Genomic DNA, 20,332 nt, shown 5'->3' on the forward strand with positions numbered 1-20,332 from the left:
GAATGCTAAATCATGAAAGAATAATCCATGGCATTCATTCTCAAAAATAACGAGAGAAATCAAAAATAGAGCAAGAGACCGTTTTTCATCTATTTGATTTCTCCGGGGATTTTCATAGCAGCAGACTTGCAGAGGTAAGCAAAGATGGGAGCCAGGATGTTCATTTTGACATTATTTGAAATAGTAAAAAGTTGGAAAGAATCTAATGAAAAATCAGCTGAGGGATGAATTAAATAAATTACGGAGCACTCACGCCGCGGACTGCGAGGGAGCCGTTGAAAGAACACGAGGATCCTCACCATTACTGGCGGGAATGTAAAATGGTGCAAGCACTGTGGAAAAGTTTGGTAATTCCTCAAAATGTTAAACGTAGGATTACCAAATGACCCAGCAATTCTACTTCTAGGCATTTACCTGAGAGAAATGAAAACATACGACCAAACAAACACTTGTAAAAGAAAATTCATAGCAGCATTTTTCACGATAACCAAAAGTTGATTGACTGAGGAATGGATAAACAAAATATGGTCTATCCACAGAATGGAATATGATTCAGCCAGGAAAAGGAATGAAGTACTGATAAATACTAGAATATGGGTGAACCTCGAAAACAAAGCTAAGTGAAAGAAGGCAGTCCCAAAGAGTCATATATTGTATGAAATGTATTTTACGTATTATACGAAAGGTCCAAAATAGACAAATCTATATAGAAGCAGAAAGTAGGTTAGTGGCTGCCTCGGGCTGGAGGGGCTGGGGAGAAATGGGAGTGATTGCTAATGGGTGAGGAGTTTCTTTTGGGGGTGATAGAAATGTTCTAAAATTGATTGTGGTGATGGCCGCACTACTCTGTGAATATACTACAAACTGTTTTTTTTTAAGATTTTATTTATTTATTTGACAGATGGCGGGCACAAGCAGGGGGAGCGGCAGGCAGGGGGAGTAGCAGGCAGGGGGAGCTCAGTGGGGAGCAGGGAGCCCAATGCGGGACTCGATCCCAGGGCTCTGAGATCATGACCTGAGCGGAAGACAGACTGAGGCACCGAGGTGCCCTGGGAGAAAGCTATTGTTATTAACATAAAAAAGAAGTCACTGGGGCGCCTGGCTGGCTCAGTCGTAGAGCATGTGACTTGATCTCGGGCTTGTGAGTTTGAGCCCCACGTTGGGTATAGAGATTACTTAAAAAATAAAATCTTTAAGGGGCGCCCAGGTGGCTCAGTAGGTTGAGCATCTGACTCTTGGTTTCGGCCCAGGTCGTGATCTCATTGGTGGGGGGGTTGAGCCCCACGCTGAGTCCCCTGCTTGGGATCCCTGCTCAGCAAGGAGTCTGCTTGAGGATTCTCTCCCTCGGCCCCTCCCTCTACTTGCACACACTCAAGAGCGCTCGCGCTCTCTCTCGAGCTCAAATAAATAAATAAATCTTTAAACAAAATAAAATCTTTAAAAAAAAGAAAAGAAGAAGAAGCCATTCGCTGGAGTTGCCTCTAGATGACCAGATTCATGGATGGGGGATTTCCCGTTTTATTTTATACGCTGTTTGCATTTGCCTTTATACTATAAGTATGATCTGTTTTTGACTTTTTTTTAAGATTTTATTTATTTATTTGACACAGAGAGAGAGAGAACACAAGCAGGGGAGCGGCAGGCAGAGGCAGAGGGAGAAGCAGGCTCCCGGCTGAGCAGGAAGCCCCGATGCGGGGCTCCATCCAGAACGCTGAGATCATGACCTGAGCCGAAGGCAGACGCTTAACCACTAAATGATTGAGCCACCCAGGAGCCCCTTGACTTTTGTTTTTTAAGATTATTTATTTATTTAAGAGAGAGAGAGAGAGAAGCACACACACCCACATGTGCAGGGGTGGGGGTAAGAGGGGCAAAGGGGGAGGGAGAGAGAGAGTCTTAAGCAGACTCCCCACTGAGCACAGAGTCCCACTTGGGGCTTGATCTCAAGACCCTGAGATCACCACGTGAGTGGAAGCCAAGAGTCAGCCACTTAATCGACTGCGTCACGCAGGCGCCTCTGCTTTTGACATTTTTAAACAAGAAGGAAGCTGAAAGCACGCGCAGGCCCCACCGAAGGCTGGTAAAGCAGGACCTAGAACACGCATGTTGGAAGCAAGGGGATCCCAGGAGGCAAGGGCAGGAACAGGAGACGGTTACACAGGCTCTGGAACGTCAGAGCTGCACCTGCGTGGTCTTCTCACAGGGAAAGCAGAACTCCGGAGCTAGGGCCGGTTTACTCCAATCCCAGGCAGAGCCAGGAGCGTGTCCTGGGACGGAAATGGTCTGTGTAGGGCCTAGGTGAAAATTTGACACCCGCTGAACGTAGGGTCCAAAAGGCAAAAGTTACAGCAAGCACCTTGCAGGAAAGCCTCCCTCCCCCCCCGCCCCCCCCGCAGCCCTCCTGCCTGAAGTCACCAGACACCTCTCACTCATCCAAACAGCTGCACATCAGGCACAGGCTTTCTCATGTAATCTTAGTCTTGGAGACCAGTCCTTGTAAGCGTATAAAAGTCTATACACTGCCTTCACCGTCCAGCCCACGGGGTCCCCATCGTACGGGAGGCTGTGCTGTACTAATCAGCCCCAGTCAGTGGACATTGAGATTGCTTCTGAACTTTTTTAAAAGAAGGCTCCATGCCCACCATGGGGCTTGAACCCACGACCCCAAGATCAAGATACCAGATGAGTTTGTGCCAGTCTAATGAAAAAGCTCCCATTTCCAGCCGTTTTGAGTGTGAGATCGCAGCGGAGGCTTTGTGGAGTTCTGTGCAGAACACTGCTACCAGTAACTTTGGACACATGGAATTTGGCAAGTCTACACAGCCATCTACAGGGTATGTTTCTTGAAGTGGAGAGGCTAGGTCATAGGCTACATTTAGAATTTCCATAGATGTTGCTAGAATAATGACCATCGTTTCTCTTTGCCTGTAAGCAGCTTAGCTTTATGGTTTTCCAAACACTCATTTGTGTCTGTTAACTTCGGGGCAATGAAAATTCCTCCTCCCTCCCTTTCCGCTGGCACAAAGCTAGACTCCGTCTCCAGCCCTTGGAGAGACAGCCAGGGGAGCTAAGAATATGCAGGCTTTGCGGTCAGAGACAGAGGGCAGCCCGCTATGACCCCGTATCCGTCCTGTCCTCCGCTTCTGTTTCCATCTCTGTAGAGGCAATCTGCCTCCATGACAGTCCCCCCCCCCTACTCGCCCACCAATCTGCACTCTTCTTCCCTGCCCACCCCCAGGCCCAGGACCTGGGCTTTGCCCTCTTCCCCAAAGGAAGACGAGTCCAGGCCAACAGAACGAAAGGTCCACAGGCTTTTTAATGGTGTGATGGCTACTTCCCTTCCAAGACCCGATCTAATCATGACAGCGGCTTCCAGGGTGTCGGGGTTGGGGCGGAAAGGTGCAGGGTGGGCAGAGGCCATGCAGTGACTGGGAAGAGGTGGGGGAGGGTGTTACATTCTGTTTGGCGTGTAAACATTCTTCAGTGGCTTCCCTGGGGGAGGGGGAGGGCATCTCCCTGCCCTCCCCACTCCATGCCCGCCAGGGCTGACCCCCAGAGCTGAGAAGACTAAGCCAGGCCCCAGTGAGGGGCTGGGAAAGGGGGAGCCCACGTGCCGGAGGCACGGCCCTTCTCCTGCACCCGCCTCGTGCACAGTGTTGCTTGGGAGGGGAGGCATGTTCCGGGGTAAGCAGACCTGCATCTGAGCCAATGACACAGGCTGTGGTGATGGGGACGTGCTAGAGGGGTGAGGTGGTGGTGGAGGTGGTGGTGCGACACTCTTTTACAGGGAAGGGGTTCAGGACCAGGAGGGCTTGGTGGAGGGGATGGGTGCTCAAGGGGGAAGAGGCTGCGGCTGGGGGTGGGGACACTGGGAGGTGTGGTTCCCTCTGCCCTGGATCCTTCCTGGGGAGAGGAGCAGACTCAGTCCCCTGGTCCCCTCCCACACTCGCCCCTTCCCCTCCTCCCCCACCTCGGTGACATTCAATGACGCAGAGGCCTGAGGTCAGATGGGAGCCCTAGGGAGGTCTGGAATCCCAAGAGCAGACAGGGTTTTGCGTCTCTGCCCAGCTCCAGTGCTGGGTGAAGCTGGGGGGGTGGGATGGGCCTGGGGCTCTCTCAGGCTGCCCCCTTTTCCTCCCAACACCAAACCAGGGTGTTGTTGGTCCTGGGGCAGGGGTGAAGCTGGGGGCCCTACATTCACGGTTCGGTTGGTGGCAAGGAGCAGGCCCAGGACCCGGGCACCGGGGGTCATGCCCTGGTCCCCACCTGGCACGAGCTGATTGTCATTCGGAGAAGCTCTAGGTGGGAGGGAGTGGCCCCTCTTCCACCCCCTCTGCTGGACCCAGAGGGCAGTAGAGGCCTTGGGAGGGTCTTGGGTTGACAAAGAGGGCTCTGTCCGGAGAGGTTTCCTGAGTGTTCTGGGAGCTTCTGCGTCAGCATGAGATGGACCTCGAAGGCCGTCCACCCTGGAGTCCTCCCCTGGGCTGGTTTGCAGAGAAACCACACCTTGGTGTGGAAACAGCTGCCCAAGCCTGCTGACTCTCCAAGAGGGGCTTCGGCTGGCACTGCCAGGCTGCTTCCAGGGCCAACTTCCTCACGGGCATCCTTCTGAGCAATGGTGGCTGGTGCGGCCAGACCACGGGGGCGTCCTGGAGCCTTTCTTCCTCTTCCCCTGGTTGCCTTGCCTTGCTCTCTGGGACCCAGAGAAGAACAGAGGGGCCAGGCCAGGGGACAGAGGCTGAACTTGCTGAGGAGGCAGGAGGCCTGCTGCGGACCTGTCCCAGCTAGACAGAGTTGGCTGTCCCTTCCGCGGCCAGTGTGCTGCTTGGCCCAGACGGAGGCAGTTGAGGCTCGTGATGAGGAGGGCTGAGCAATGCAGGAGCCAGACCCAGGAGGAAGCCTCATATCCGCTCATGGAGCAGCACAGCCCTCACCCTCTGCAGGGACAGCTCAGCTGCATGGGCTGGGGTTAGTACAAGAGGGGACAGGCTGAAGGGTTAGCTGGGGGAGAAGAGGACTTAGGCCGGACCCATCACACAAGAACACAGTCTGGAAGTTAGAAGGGCCTTTCTGCCTTGAGTCCAGGGGCCAGCTGTCTGTCTGCTGTTTCTGCTCTCTCTGCCCACTGGAGGAGATGACAGTCTGATCCAGCCCACTCCCCACCCCCAAGAGGACAGAAAGGGTGACCTGGCCAGAACTGAGTCCCTGAATCTCTAAACGGCCAGTGCAGAGAAGATGAAAACCAGCCATTCTCCACCTCCACTGAACTCAGGAGAGAGGGAAGTCGGCTGAAACTGCAGCAGGCAGGATTGAGGTTAGACGGCAAGAAGGAATTCCTGATGGTGAGGGTCCTGAGCACTAGATCAGGAGGCCAAGGGAGGGAGTGAAATGTGCCCAGGAAGGCAGTCCACACACACTCTATGATTCCCACTGAGGACCCGCCCGAATTTATGGGGGGGGGGAGGACTTTGCACCCTAGGGGTGCAGGAGAGCAGCCCCCCAATCACCTGCCCACTGCCTCCCACAGGGGTGTCCAGGATGGAGCCGACTTTGGGGCCGGTCAGACCTGCCCCCTCACACCTGAGTAGACCAATGGCCCCTTGGTCCCAGCTCCCCAGCCCCAACCCCACAGCTGAGAAGAGGCCGTTTGGCCCACCACAGCTCCCCGGACATCGGACATCGGACATCGTGGGGTTGGCCCCTGGGACGGGGGGGGGGGGGGGGGGGTGCTGGAACTTCCACTTCCGGAATTTGAGGCTGCAGTTCTAAGAGGGGGAGTGGGTGGGCTTGGGCGGAGAGAAGGCCGGGAGGAGGGAAAGGCGCCGCAGGAGATGTAAGCAGAGGTCCCTGGGGGAGCACGGAGAGCAGCAGAGGCCTGGCGGGTGAGGGGGGCGTCCCCGTGAGTGGAGTCCTCGGTGAAAAAGTGGCTGAGCCTTCCCCGGGGCGGTGGGTGAGCCTGCCTCACCCGAAGGGCGGCAAGGGGAGGGCAGGGGTCACGGAGAGGGGGCGGAGGACGAAGAGGCGGGCGCTCCCCCCGCGGCGCGGCGTCCCCCTCGGGCCGGGCCGGCGGGCGGGCGCGGCGAGTGCTGGCGCGCGTCCTCGCGGGTGCAGGCGGGAAGCTGGGGCCGCGGGTGGCGCGCGTCAGGCGCGTAAGGCTGTGCTGGGAGCTGTTTCAGTGTGGCCGGCGGCGGGCGGGGGGCCGGGGTGAGGGTGGGGGGCCGCGGAGAGCCGCGCGCGTCATTATCTGGCCCCGGCCCGGCCCTCCGCGACCCCCGCCCGGCCTTTGGTTGCTGCGCGCTGAGTCTGGAGTTTCCCTCTGGGTCCTTTCTTGGGGCCCCCGGGGGACGGGGTGCCGTCAGGCTGGGCCCGGGCCTGCGGGGCGCCCCGGGGCGGAGGCCCCGCGGGCCGGGCCTGGTGCGAGGGGGAGGAGCTCTCCTTGCGGGACAGGGACTGGCTCCGGGGGGACGCGCTGGGATGGCGCGGCGCGGCGGCGGCCGAGGGGCCTGGACTGCGCGGGGCGGGGGGCCTGGTGCAGGCTGCGGCTCTCCCCGGTCCCGGACCCCGGCCGGGGGGCTGTTTGGGGCGGAGGTCAGCAGCGACGGCCGACACTGGCGGCTTCTGCAGCTGGAGCCTGCGGGACGAGGGGAGGGGGCAGAAGGCAAGGGAAAAGAGGAGGGCAAAGAAAAAGGGAGAGACACTCTCAGATTCGCTGAGCACTGAGCCCTGGAGCCCTGCGTCTTCAGAGCTGGGCGAGGCTGTGGAGCCCATGGCACAGGTGGAGAAACCAGGGCCGATGCTCCGTCCTCCAGGGCAGGACCTCTAGGGGCCCCACGCTCCCGGGCTGCTCCCTGAGAGCTTGCTGCCTGCAGGCTTGCTTGGACGTCTCTGTTTCATCTTTAACATTCTCCTGGATTTTACATTCTACTCTATCCCAGTCCCCTGTTTACATTGGTATGAATAATGTTTTCTCCCAACTGCTCTGGTCTTTATCCTTTGGCTGCAAATGATTCACGGCACGCTAGACGCTGTGTGCGAGCCTCACGGGCCCCCATTAACCTTTCCCAAGCTTGGCCTCCCTGGCTCCCCTCGGGCCCCCATTAACCTTTCCCAAGCTTGGCCTCCCTGGCTCCCCTCTGGACATGTTCACCGTAGCCACTCCCGTGAGCCCAGTGACAGGGCTGGAACCCGAGTCAGCAGAGACACTCGGCTGGAGGGGTGGTGACCAGGAGGAGGTGTAGCCGAGGGTCCCTCCTTCATCCTCACTAGGCCCTGACCTTGGCCCTGGGGAAGCTCCTGGTGGCGGAGGCCTTCTGGGGTCGCCCCCTGGCCACCCCGGGGCTGGCAGCGGTTTCTCACCTGCTGGTGATGGCTGTGTCGGGTGCGGGGGCGCCGTGGGGTCTGCCGGTGGACTGCTGCTGGGCTGCGGCCGGCGTGGCCATGCGGATGCTGATGGGGCGGGGAATCCGGCTCCGGGAGGCAGCTGCGTGCCCGGCCTTCCTGGGGGCGGTGGGCTCCGAGGCCGGCGCGTCCTCCTCGGAGCCCGTGCCTGAGAGCGTCTCCGAGGCCGGGCGCTGCTCCTCACTGGAGGAGGACGAGGCCCCAGAGGCCAGCCTCAACAGCAGGCGGCCCTGCCTCTTCTCCATCACCAGCCGCGCCAGGTCCTGCTGTGGCCGGGCCCTCTTGCCCCACCGCTCTTTGGCCGACAGGGAGCCCGAGGGCTCCGAGCCTGTGTCCTCCTCAGACAGCAGGACAGGGATCCGGCTCCTGGGGCGAGGGCCTGCCATGGCATGGCGACTGGGGGAGATGGTGGCCAGTTTCTCGGGGCTTGGCTCCAGCGGGGATGCTGGGGCCGGCCCATTGGCAAGGGCTGGGCCGTTGGGCAATGAGTCTGTGGCCACCTCCAAGGGGGTGTCCCCAGAGGGGCCGGACAGAGCACGGCTCTCCAGCCCTGCCTGGGCGATGCCGTTCTCCAGGGGCACAGAGGCCCCCTCCTCCACGGCCCTCCCGTCAGAGGGCACCTCCAGGCCCAGCTCTCCCCCAGCGCCCAGCTCCTCAGGCCGGGAGGCTTGTCCACCGGAAGACATGACATTGAGGTGGGTTTTCTCCGCAATGTGCACAAAGGTCCTCTCAACTTTGGTGAAGGGTGAGGAGGTGACTGCCACTCCTCCTGCCCCTGTGGTCACTGCCCCGGCCCCTGGCCCTGGCCCGGGTCCGGGGGGCTTGGGCTCAGACTTGAGGACAGAGGACAGGGTGCCCGGCTCAGACACGTCCAGCTGGCTGCCGGTGGGCTGGGGCCGCTCTTGCTGAGGAGTGAGGGCAGCCAGAGTGCCCAGGTCAGGGTCGGGGGCCAGGTCGGCAGTGACGGGCGACTTCTTCATGTCGCCAGGGGAGACGAGCACCAGCGTTTTGGAGCCCTCCTCAGGCTCCAGGTCCCCGTCGGCCATGGAGGCCCGGCCCCTGGACTCCTTCTGGTCGTCAGCCAGCAGTGTGGATGGGGCACCCTCCTGACTCCGGTCAGTGCTCCTCTCACTCCCATCACTGCTGGAGCCACTGCGAGGCCCCGGCACCTCCCCTAGAGCCACTGCTTCCTCCTCCTCCTCCTCCTCCTCCTCTTCCTCCTCCTCTTCCTCCTCCTCTTCCTCTTCCTCCTCTTCCTCCTCTTCCTCCTCCTCCTCTTCCTCCTCCTCCTCTTCCTCCTCTTCCTCCTCCTCCTCTTCCTCCTCTTCCTCCTCCTCCTCTTCTTCCTCCTCCTCTTCCTCCTTCCCATTAGCTTGAGGCTGAACAGGAGCCAGTGGGACCTGGGGGGTGGTGAGCAGCATGTGGGAGAAGCCCACCCTCCGGACCCTGTTGAGCAACCGAGCCCGTTCTCTGTAATCAGAGAGGTCTTTCTTGAAGTCCTGGTAGGGCAGGCTCAGAGGCACAGCTCGCGGGAGACCATTGACCTCAAACGGGGGCGCCACGGAGAACACCTGCAAGGAGCACACACAGGGACTTGCTGATGTCACCCGCCCCGCTGGGCCCCATGAGACGGGACAGCACCCACAGGCTGGGAGGCCCACGTGTCTAGGCGCATGCGCCAGAGTGTGTGCTCCGTGAGGATGGGCACTGGGGCTGTTCGCTCATTGCTCTATCCCCCATGGCCTAGAAGGGTCCCTGGCACCTAGCGAGCGCTCAGGAAATCTCTAAGGACCGAGTGCATGCTCCAGTTCCCCGGAGGCCCCGATCCTGGCAGCTTTTCCGTCTCCCGTCTCCCGCCTCCTGTCGCCCTCCTCCCCCCTGCGAACCCAGAGCCAGCTCTGGCTCAGTCAGCAGAAGACAGTGACAGCCGGAGGGCATCAGAGCCACCGCGTGGATCACCTCTCCCTTTGACAGAGGAAACTAGGTCCAGAGAGGCCGCCAGGGCCATCAGAGCCTGTGCGGGACCAGGGCAAAGTTCGGCTGTCCTCCACACCCCAGAATGCAGGCTGGACCCCTGGAGCTCCAGCCCCCCTCCCCCCTGCCCCTTCCTGGCCTGTTGCTCAGGAATGGTCCAGCCCTCTCCGGGTGTGCTTTGAGTCCACACTTCCTCCAGGAATTCACAGCCGGCTTATGAAGGGCGGTTGCTTTCCACTTGATTAAGTTTTCGCCCTTTGAAGGTTTGGGCAGGGCCCTTGGCAATGTGATGCCTGTTCTTGGTTTTCTGGACTCCTGCCACGTCTCCCTTTAGCCTCCTTCCTTCCAGACTAGAAAGGCCTGATCACCCTGTCAGGACCTCAGGGCTTGCATCGTCTCCAGCTCTGCACTTGTCAACACGCGCACACGCACGCACACACCCATCTCCAGGCACCCCCAGTGCACCAGGCCCCATCGGGGCTGACACGGCTTCGTTTCGGGTGGGGATGGTGCTGACGGCGTCCAGTGCTTTGTGGGCCTTTCTGAACATGCTGGGCCTTGTCTTCCTAAACACAGCCCACCCAGCTCAGAAGCCTCAGAGACCTGACCCCTCCAACAGCTTCAGCTGCCATCCAGACCACTTCACTGAGACCCTCTCCTCTGGCCCGGCCCTGGATCCCTTTAGAAAAGCCCCATCCCTAGGATGGACCCTCTGCTCACAGTGTCCACATTAGATGATCACAGCTGGAACCCTCTCTCCTTCCATCTCAAAGCCCTCCCCTTCTGTTACACGGCGGGGAGGGGGAATGAGCACTGAAATCAGGCAGCAGCGACAAGGTCAGATTAGGACACAGGCCTGGAGAGAGCCACTGGCACAGCCACCTCACAAAGCACATCAGCCAAGGGGACTCAGAAGTCCAAACTCTTTCCATCGCCTCACTGGCCTCCCACTCTCCCATGCAGGGAAACCTGGGACCCTCTGCCCTTTAGCAGGAAGCGCCATGGACCTCAGAGTGAGAACAGCTTTGCCTTAAGGATCACTGACGAGCCCACCAGGGGCATCTGGACCTGCTGGGTTTTCTATTTCAGAATCCCTCCACCACCAATCCCTTCTGGCTTCTTGTTGGGGAGGGCAGGCCTGGGCTCAAGTTCCTCCCTCCTCGGAGGGTGGGAAGTCCTCCTTCGCCCTTTCCCAGCCTCTCCTGAATGCCCGTGCCCTGCGAAATTCATCCATTTGCCCATGCTGCCCTGTGCTCATTCAGTCGGCTGGCGATCCCTAGACAGCCTCTGCGTGCTTGGTCCAGTAGGCTTGCAGACACCACAGGAGGAGTGACACTCCCCCTTTCCAGCTCAGACGGCAGCAAGTGTACTGGGTGTCAGTCAGCAAGGGGCAATCAGGGCCTGGGGGAACTCGCACCGTCCTACTCCCTTCCCAAGGCATCGGCCTTTATGATTCCAATTTCCGTATTGTGGTTCTCCAGCGTGGCTTGGCGCAGCATTATCTGGGGTGCTTCTTAAACCTATAGAGCCCTGGGGCGCCTGGGTGGCACAGCAGTTGAGCGTCTGCCTTCGGCTCAGGGCGTGATCCCAATGTTTTGGGATCGAGCCCCACATCAGGCTCCTCCGCTATGAGCCTGCTTCTTCCTCTCCCACTCCCCCTGCTTGTGTTCCCTCTCTCGCTGGCTGTCGAATAAATAAATAAAATCTTAAAAAAAAAAAAAAAACCTACAGAGCCCTGAGTCCTACCCTCCCTGCCCCCAGATTCTGTAGGTCAGAGATGAGGCCCAGAAATCTCTCTGTTTTGAAGCTCCCTGGTGATTCTGATGGTGTTTGGCCAAAGGCGGATGCGGTAAGGGAGAATCATGGAGGAGGGGAGGCCACTAGAGGTGAGACCCTCCAAGAGAATGAAAGCCCTAGCCCTCCCCTTGCCTCCACTGAGCCCAGACCCAAAGGCTGTGGCCTCACCAACTTCAGAGCCCAGCCAAGTTCATGTTTACTCCAGTCAGCAGGATAAGTGGAGGGAGGCGGGTGGACCAGCCTCCGATCTTCTCCTGCCACCAAAACTGGGTTCTGCTCAGCCTTGACGTGTCTGACACCAGCGGCTCGGGACCCCAGGGGCGGGTTAGTCCACATTCCCCCATTCCCCAGACAGAGCACAGAGAGCGGCTGTCCTGCTCAGACCCTGGCCAAGCCCACACACCGCACACTGCACTTCAGCCCACAGTCCCAAGGTCAAAGAAGGGGAGCTATTGAGTGACCAAAGCTGCAGGATGGGCCATGACCCCTCCCCCTCCCTGGCAAGCCTCTCACAGCAGTGCTCCCCTTCCTCTCCCCTCAGCAGCCACCCGGGCACCCTTCCCGTCTCTCCATCTCCCCAGGGGAGCCCCCGATTGCCATAATTGCCCCACCTGAAAACTGGAGAAGAGAAATCAGCAGTGCAGCCCCCTCTGCCCCCCCCCCCACCTTTTCCAGATTTCTCATTTTTCTGTCTGTCCGGCTCTGCGCTCGCAGACCACATCTGTCAAGCCAGGAGCCCTCCCTCTGCTCCTCCGCCCCACACCCAGGGGTGCCCCCCAACTCAGGTGCACTGGCCGTTGACCGGCAGTGGGTGGAAGGGCTGAGATGACCTGAGAAGGTGGCTGCCTACCCTAGGTCTCTACAGATCCTCACACACTTGACTCCCAGATCTCAGTGTCCCCAACCCGTCCTCACCTGCCCTAGGCAAGGAGCTGACAGCGTGGGAACATTCTAAATGCTCCAGGGGTCAAGAAATGCAGCTCTCACTTGCCCTTCTGCCCCCGCACTTGCTTTAGGCCCCAAGGAGTAAAGTGTGGCCGGGTGATAGCACCCCACCCCCACCCCCAGGCTCTGCACAATCCATTCTCTCACTGATGGTCCAGGACAGACCATTCTCCCCCAGGCCAGAGCTGTCTCAGCTCCCGCATCAGAGCAGAGGGCCAGGGAAAGACTCTCAGAGTCCCTTCACAGGGCTCTCTGGCTTCCTGGTCTCCTTCCCCCCGCCCCCCCCACCACGGCTTCAATAGACTGAGCCACAGAGAACACATCTAGGTGTCCACTCCCCTACTTCCCATCCCTCCTCCAGCAAGTTGGCAATTTAGAGTCGGCGGGGAGAGCAGGGTCCATCCCCAAGACCTTCGGCAGGGGACAGCCGGCAGGGTGAGGGTTGCTGGAGTCCAACCAGGCCGAAACCTCCCAGGGTTCCCCTTCCCCTGCCATCCACCCTGGTCTTAGGGGCGGTCAGGCTGGATCCATTAATCTGAAATTTGCTTCCCAACCCGACCCCAGAATCAGCAAGACTAGTCCCTGTCCTCTGCCCATCGAGTGGTGGATTAGGAAGGAGAAGGATGAAAAGAAAGCAGGCCAAGCGCAGGTTCCTGGAAGGCGTCTTTAATCAGGATTTGGTAGTACACAAGCTCTCCGGATTGTCTGCATTAACATACAGGGACTTAAAAAGGCACAAGATCCCTCGCACAGCGACGCGTGACGGCGGGGCGCCCCCCACCCCCGCCGGTGCGCTGCCGTGTGCGCGTGGGTGCGTGTCCGTGTCCCACCCCCGTGGCGGCGCCGCGCGTGTGCGTGTCGGTTTCAAGTGTTGGATTTGTACAGTACTCGCAGTCTAGGGGCGGGGGCTCAGTGCATGCTTTTCCACCCAGGCCCAGGGCCCCCCGCCCCGACGCCGCTATGTACACTGAGGACGCACCCCGGAGAGAGAGAGGAAGAAAAAAAAAAAAAAGCGTCCCATCTGTGTGTGTGTGTGTGTGTGTGTGTGTGTGTGTGTGTGTGTGTGTGTGTGTGTGGTTTTGAGTTTTTCGTGCATGCTTATGCTGGCCGGGGTCGGGGAATAGTGCAAGCTTATAATACAGTATTATTGCAGTACAAAAAGGGGGCGCCATGATGGGGGGGAGGTTTAGGAATAAACTGGCTGGAATTCGGGACTTCTGGAAGGGTCCTCTCCCCAACCCCCTTCCCATCCCTCGCTCCCCTCCCCACCACGATTAGGAAGCGTCTGCCCACGCTGGGAGGGGATCCTCGAGTCCCTGGAAAGAAGGGGCTCAGCTGCCCCAGGCTGAGCTTCCCCCCTCCCACCAGTCCCACCTCTCAGGGGGCAGGGGCCAGCCCTCTCCTTGCTAAATACTGTCAAACATTAGGACCCCCACCCCCGCCTGCTCCCCCACGGAAGCCCCTCCAATGGGGGGAGAGGGGTCGACGGAGCAAGTGCAAAGGAAGCAGATGTTGGTCCCTGAGTTTTATTTTCGGGGGTGGGGAGGGAGAAGAGCTGGAAGTGGGGGCGTGTTTGGGGACCCCCAGGGCCCTCAGTCGTGGAGTGGGGTGGGGCAGGAGACACGGACGTAGAGTCGTGGGCAAAAAAGGGGTGTTGGGTGGCTCTGAGAGACCTAGGCTCAAAGCTTGGCTCCCCCTCAACTCTGGGCTCTTTGGCATCCAAGTGCAAGGCCAATTATGGGGGCGGGGGAAGGCTGTGGGCGGTGAGGTAACAGGGATCAGGGGTGGGGAGACGCCCCCCCGCCGGCCAGCCCCTGGTCTGCACCCCGGCCCTGGAAGCACTGAGGGGCGAGCCCCCGTCCCGGGGTCGGGGGCCCAGCGGCCGCGAGCCAGCGAAGGGGAAAGCAAACACAAAGTTGGCGCGGGCGCGGGGCGGCAGGGGGTAAACCCGGAGCGGGGGTACTTTAGCAGCAGGCAGCTCGGCGGGGGCGCGCGCGGGGGCGGGGCTGGGGAGCCGGCCTGTACCCTGGTCGCGCGCGTAGCAGCTAGTTAAAAAGACTGACCGTACATTCGTGGCGCGCGGGCCGCGGGGGCGGGCGTGTGGGGGCGGGTCCCGGGGGCGGGAACGGAGCGGAAGTGGTGATTGGGGTCCTGTTACAGTAGTTAGAAACCTGCGAAAGGTACCCGGAAACGCGATCTTTGTGCTCTCCCAGCCGGGGGCTGCTAGTTTGCTGTTCGGAGAGTGGATGAAATGTGCGCGCGTCTATGGAGTGTGCGTGTGCGTGTGTGTGTGTGTGTGTGTGTGTGTGTGTGTGAGGGCCAGTTAGTCGCGGCAAGGTGAACCCCACCCCCCGCACCCACAAAGCCTGTGCAGGTAGAAGGGAGGGTAAGTGGTGGGACTGACGGCGGAGCCAAGTGGAAGGAGAAGTCTAGGAAGGTTCCCGTAGTCCTTTGGGCTTCATTGCCCCTCCTCCCCCACTGCTTCTCAACGCTTTACTTGGGGGAAGGGGCCCACTCAGGCTCCGGGGTGCCCTGAACTGGGAAGCCCACTGGGTGGTATGGGGAACCATTGGGGATATTTGAGGGATGTGGTCCTCAGGCTGGGAGCCTCTCCCGTAGGGAGAAGGATGCTTTAAAATTTTCAGAGGCTCGCCCTCTAGTCCTACGGGACACCTCTGTCCCCCAAAGGGAATAATGCAAACTTTGGGGACATGCCCCCCAACTTGAGGAGAGTGATTTGCCACACTCCTTGTTACCAAGGACTGCCTATGGGGGCGGGCTGATTCCTGCCCTTTGGGTTGGAATCTCGGTGGAGTTTGGGGGTGATGTTCAGGCCCTCCTTACGGGTCTATGCTTCCATCCGCAGGTACCAAAGCAACCCAAAGACAGCAGAGGATATTCCATCCTCCCGCAGCCAGGGGTCCCCACACACTCCTGAGCATGGTCCCTCCTGGCCACGCAATATAGACAAGTTTACTGCAGATCCTCTGCCATCCAGTGGCCCAAGCTCTGCGCCCCCCCCCCACTGCCTGGGCAGACAGCACCACCCCCTCCCCAGAAAAAGGGACCTAGACAGGGCAGAGGAGAGAAAAGGAGGGTCCTGGGACCCTCTACAGAGAGGACCCCTACCTTTTCCTGGGATTGAAGGGGTCTGCCCACCCCTCTTGGCTCGGGAAGCAAGGGTTAATGTACTAGTATGGCTCAAAGGTGCCATCATTCCCCCACATGCTGGGCAAGGCTGTGCCCATTTTCCCCCAAACTGGAAATGCAGAGGGAGATTGATGGGTTCAGGATGCTAGAGGTTGGGATGAGTATTGAGTGGTTATTGCTGTGACCCAAGCTGCCTTGAGGCGTGGGAGTGTCTGTTCATTACTGAGAATTCACTAGACCATTTTTCACTGACCCAGGGTCCTGTGCCCTCAGAGACAATCCTGGTCCTACCAGGAGGACTCCACTTACCACAAACAAGTTCACTGGCTCACACACACATTCAGGCACACAAACCATGAGGTCACCGACACTTACACACAGCACACACCACACAACCCCACTGGCCGTGATCTGCCTCTCTAAGAAGCCCACCTGATTTGAGTTCCCAGGAAGAACACCGTCCCCTCGAAGTGCTGCAGCCTTGGACAGAAGAAGGGGGTGGGGAGCCCTCAGGCTCCCAGAGGTTGCAAACTGAGTTCAGTCTCTGCCCTTGAACCAGTTTTGTTTGGCTCACAGTGATTTTTCTTTAAAAAGTTGTTCTTTTAAAATTTGATGCCAATAATTAAAAATTGGGAGATTTCACATAAAAATTGGAAGATAGTGGCAACATTGGCTGAGCTGAGGATGGGGGGAGTGCGTCTCCCATTTACCACGGTCCCCAAACCTGGCCACGCTTTGACATGGCTCGGCCCCTGCTGAGGTGTGAGTTGGTGACCCTCGGCTCAAATCTCCTTGGCCAGTGCTCACCAACGCCAGTACCCGAAGCTCAGGCCCCGCCCCCCATACCTCAAAGTCATGGTTCTGAGCACCTGCCTTCTCACTGCCGCTCTGACTCCACCCACTGGATCTCCTGAACTGCTTTGGGATGCTTGGGGGTGTGGGATGGAGAGGGTGGGGCCTCTGGAAAGATAGGGTGGGCCACTTCAACCAACCCTGGTACTCTGGAGGGATACCCCCACCCCACACCATCCCACACCTCTGGAAAATGGAGAAAAAAGGAGAGTCTGGCTTCCTTTTAGATAGAGTGAGGAGGGGCCAAGCAGAAAGGACAGTAAATAGATCACTACACAGACTAAAATGCTGTAGAACTCCAATCAAACAAGACCTCAGTTATTCGGCATTGGCGGGTGTTTTTACGTTTTCGTAAATTAAATATTCTGATTAATCCATTAAATGCAGATAATACTGGGACCGACCTCATAGGCTATTATGAGGATTAAATGAGTTAATTCTGTAAAGTGCTTAGATCACTGCCTGGCACATAATCAGCCCTGTGTGCCAGTGACCGTTTAATAAAATAAAACATTAATAGTTGGAAGCCACCACTACATGCAGGGTGTGACTATAAAGTAAAAAACACCATTTTCAAAGTACAGTGAAGAGTGCTGCCTCTTCTTAGAGCTGACCCTGGGGAAGCTGTGTGCTTTCCCCCAGCAGGGAATCATTTCTTGAAATATTCTGACCTCCTCTTTGGGGAAAACCCTTCGGAGAAAGCCTGACAGCACTGCAGACTCACAACTTCCCTATCCAGCCTGGGACCTGGAGACAAGGAACTCAACTCCGAACCGTGCATGGCTCTGCCAAGCTGCACGTGAACTTGACCCAACACAGGTGGCTTCAAATGGCCTTCACTATTTCCAGAAATCGGAGCCACCCTCAAAAGATAATCATGTTATCAGGATCCCCTCCTGTTGGCTCAGAGCTTTCCGGCTTACAAGACGCTCTCCCCTCCACCGCAGAGGGTGTGCAAAAGGATGTCCCTCAAAGGACAAAATATCTGAATCATGATCTTACTTTAAAGGACACACCCTCTCCCACAGGCATCAGTTTTTTTTTGGGGGGGGTGTCTGTGTGAAAATTCAGCCACCTTTGGAATGCTTAACAAGATTCCCCACCTCCAAAGGCTTTGGAAACAGAAATATGTATTTAACGCTAAAACGAGGCTGAAGCTAGTGCCGTCATCTTTGATAAGTCACGAGGCACTTTGGGATCTTAGAGCACCTCAGGGTTCTGGTCACTGAGTGGGAGCTGTGCTCAGGTAGTGGAACCCTCTGGAAGGGAATGCCGGATAACCGAGTGCTTGGTTTCATCTAACCCCAGATAGCATGGACCCTGCCCCCACGGCTGCTGCTGACTTTTGGAGCTGCTGGTGGACAGACTCCCCTTCACTTCACCCCCTGCCACTCGCTGGGGAGGGTGGGAAGAGGGCCAGAGGGGAGCGGGGAGGGAAGGGGGCAGTGCCGGAATGCAATGCGGAAGGCGGGAGTGGGGCTACTGTTCATCCCACCCCCTAACCTTTGTGCTTTGTGTTTTCTGTCCTTTCTTTTCGAAGAGTCTACCCTGACCCCTCCTCTACCCTCTGCAGAGCCACCTGAAACAGGCTGGAGGGCAACAGAGGCTTGACCTTGGGGAGGTTCAAAAGTGAGCGGCTGGGATGGGGGGGGGCACAAGTACTAGGTAACGAGTCTGGCTTCGTTCCTAGCTGAGGAAGGTGCTCTTGGCCCAGACATCCTCCAGAAAGAACAGATTTTGAAGAAAAGAATGTAGTGAGTGTGGGCATAGCTTATGTGAGTGAACTAGACACAGTGCCAGCCAGCCATGAGGACATCTCAGCCGACAGCACTGCCCACCCACTTACGACATCCCCAAGCTGGGCCAAGAACCCTGAGGCCTCTACTGCAACCAGAGATAGCTGGGGAGTTGAAGGAAGTTGAGTTGGGAAGGAAGAAGAGTCAAAGGGAAAAGGCAGTAGAGAGAGGAGGCCAAGACGAGAGTAGGTACTTAGGAAACTACCAAGGACCGTCCAAATATTTTTCTGACTCCTTGACACACGCAAGTGCACCCTCACACACACCCACACACATAGGACTGCAACACTGCAAATTCAGTGGTGTCATTCACACTGGGGTCAATGTAAATGGTAAATGCCCTGGAATTGTGCAGTGCCCAGCCTAAGCATCTATCCATGACAGCCCTGCCACATGCACAAATGCTCATCTATAAGCACACTCATACTCACGAGCGTACATGCATGCACACAAGCATATACACAGATACAGTCTCACTGCAATAAATATTTTGCAAACCTTCAGGTCTCATCCCTTCCTTCCCTTTCTCTATAGGCACTACCCTTCCTGGTACCCTCTTCACCACTACTCCATTGCCCAGGGAAACAGAGGTGCTGGCTGACAGGGGCAGGAATGAGGAAAGGGAACCTTGGAGGTCCCTGCAGTGACAGGTTGGGGGCTGAGAAATGAGCAGAAAGGACATAGCGATCTGGCATTCTGACCCCCTCACGCATCTCCATATCCCTAGCTGATCTGCCTACCCTGTGCTCTGTCTTCACCGTGGCCCCTGGGGCCCAACTGGCGTGGCTGAGCACTTACAGGAAGGAGTCACCCTCTAAGAGGGGCACTGGTGGGGCTGTGGCTGTCTGGGATTTGTCCTGAGCTCACAGCTGCTACCTCACCCTTAATAACCTACCGTCTCTGCCACTGCTTCTAGACTGGGTCTCCTCACCCCCAGGCTCCAGCTTCCTCTGACGGGCAGATGCCAGGCCCCCATTCATCCATCCTTGGCTCCTAAGGAGCTGGGCCAGGCCACCAAACCCAGCAGAGGGCGATGGCATATATGCCTTGGGTGAAGGGCAGCCTACAGTGGCCTGAGCTCCAAGCCTCCTGGGTCAGATGTGGGAGGCAGGAGCTCTGTCCTCTGTGACAGTGGCATGCGGTGGGCTCACTGGGTCACAGGACTGCGCCCCCCCCCCCCAACATCACTGAGTATGGCTCTCCCTACCAAACCCCAAACCTAGCTGACTAGGCCCGCATCGCATACACAGGGGCACATGCCTTGCCCCATGCAGATAGACAGACACTCCTCGGGAGGGTCTCCGTCTTCTGCCACTCCCCCTCAGGGGCGAACCAGGCCCCGCCACGCCAAGAAATCACAGATTAAACAGAATCGACTCCATGCTAGACTGCCTCTGACCCGGCATGTCTTGTCTCCCTGCGGCCTTGCTTTCCACTGGACTCTGGACCCACTGGTGGCTCCAGCCCTGTGTCTCTGTCCTGTCCCTGAATCGGCACCGACAGCCCCACCCCCCCCTGCACCATTTGGCTGGCACCAAGCAAAGGGAGACGTGGGGGGGTGGGGGTGGGCATTACAGTACCCTGGGCCAACGTTATAGGGGGCTGTATTGCATGATGGGGTGGGATGGGGTGTGTGAGTGTGTGATTATTGCGTCCTGGGAAGGAACCATGGTCTCTGCCTGCTCCCCACCCCCCCCACCTGCCCCCTCCAGGAGGGGGGGGAGCCCAGCCTAGGTCTTGTGGGTGAAGCGGGCCCACACCTGCTGCAGCTGGGACCGCGAGATGCGGAGCACCGAGGGCACGAGTCTGTGGTTGCCGGCGGCGAGGGGCGCGTGGCGCCGGTGGGGCGCCCGCACGGGGCTGCTCTCCGCCGAGCGGCTGCGCTGAATGAGGGAACCGGAGGAGCTGCCGCTGCCAGGGTGAGGGTAATGCTCGGTCTCCAGCGTGGAGGAGGAGAACACGGAGGACGCCAGTCGTCGCAGAGGGCTGTACCGCGGGAGGGAGTGCCCCGAGAGTCTGTCCTCCTCCAACTGAAAGAGACCAAGAGAGTGGAGGGAAAAGAGGCATCAGGCACAGACTCGACAGCTCCGTCTCGGGGGCCACCCACCGCTCACAGCCCCTGCGGCGCTGGCGTCCCGGGCAGGGGGGCAAGGTTGGGCAGGTGGAGGTGGTGCACTCCGCCCCGTCCTGCCTCAGAACCTAGACTCTGGCCGCCAACTCCCTTCCCAGTCCTCCTCCTCTCTGGCACTCCTCACACCGTGGTCTCCTTGCAGAGACCTTGGTGCTCACCCCCGCCTTGGGCAGCCTACCTGCCTTAGCCCTACCCAGCTCAGAGCGCCCTCCGGACTGAGGAATCCTCCCCTGCGGGAAGGCCCTTCTGCAACAGCTGCCTGCCATCTGTCTCCCCAGCTGTTCTTACC

The 20,332-nt window shown here is 58.5% G+C and overlaps 1 protein-coding gene across 1 annotated transcript in view; it reads right to left on the reverse strand.

The window, feature by feature from the left end:
* Positions 1–3,298: 3,298 nt before the first annotated feature.
* Positions 3,299–20,332, reverse strand: part of TTBK1 (tau tubulin kinase 1) — a 35,062-nt gene continuing 18,028 nt past the window's right edge. The window contains exons 13-15 of the mRNA XM_087857110.1: positions 19,673–19,942; positions 7,357–8,969; positions 3,299–6,631 (exon numbers count right to left, since the gene is read on the reverse strand). Coding sequence (XP_087713236.1) covers positions 6,241–6,631; positions 7,357–8,969; positions 19,673–19,942 — 2,274 coding nt within the window. The 3' untranslated portion in view covers positions 3,299–6,240. The remainder of the gene's footprint in view (positions 6,632–7,356; positions 8,970–19,672; positions 19,943–20,332) is intronic.

The sequence above is a fragment of the Ursus americanus genome, chromosome 29, assembly GCF_024610735.1.
Source record: "Ursus americanus isolate L20-20 chromosome 29, mUrsAme1.1.p, whole genome shotgun sequence".
Taxonomy (NCBI): Eukaryota; Metazoa; Chordata; class Mammalia; order Carnivora; family Ursidae; genus Ursus; species Ursus americanus.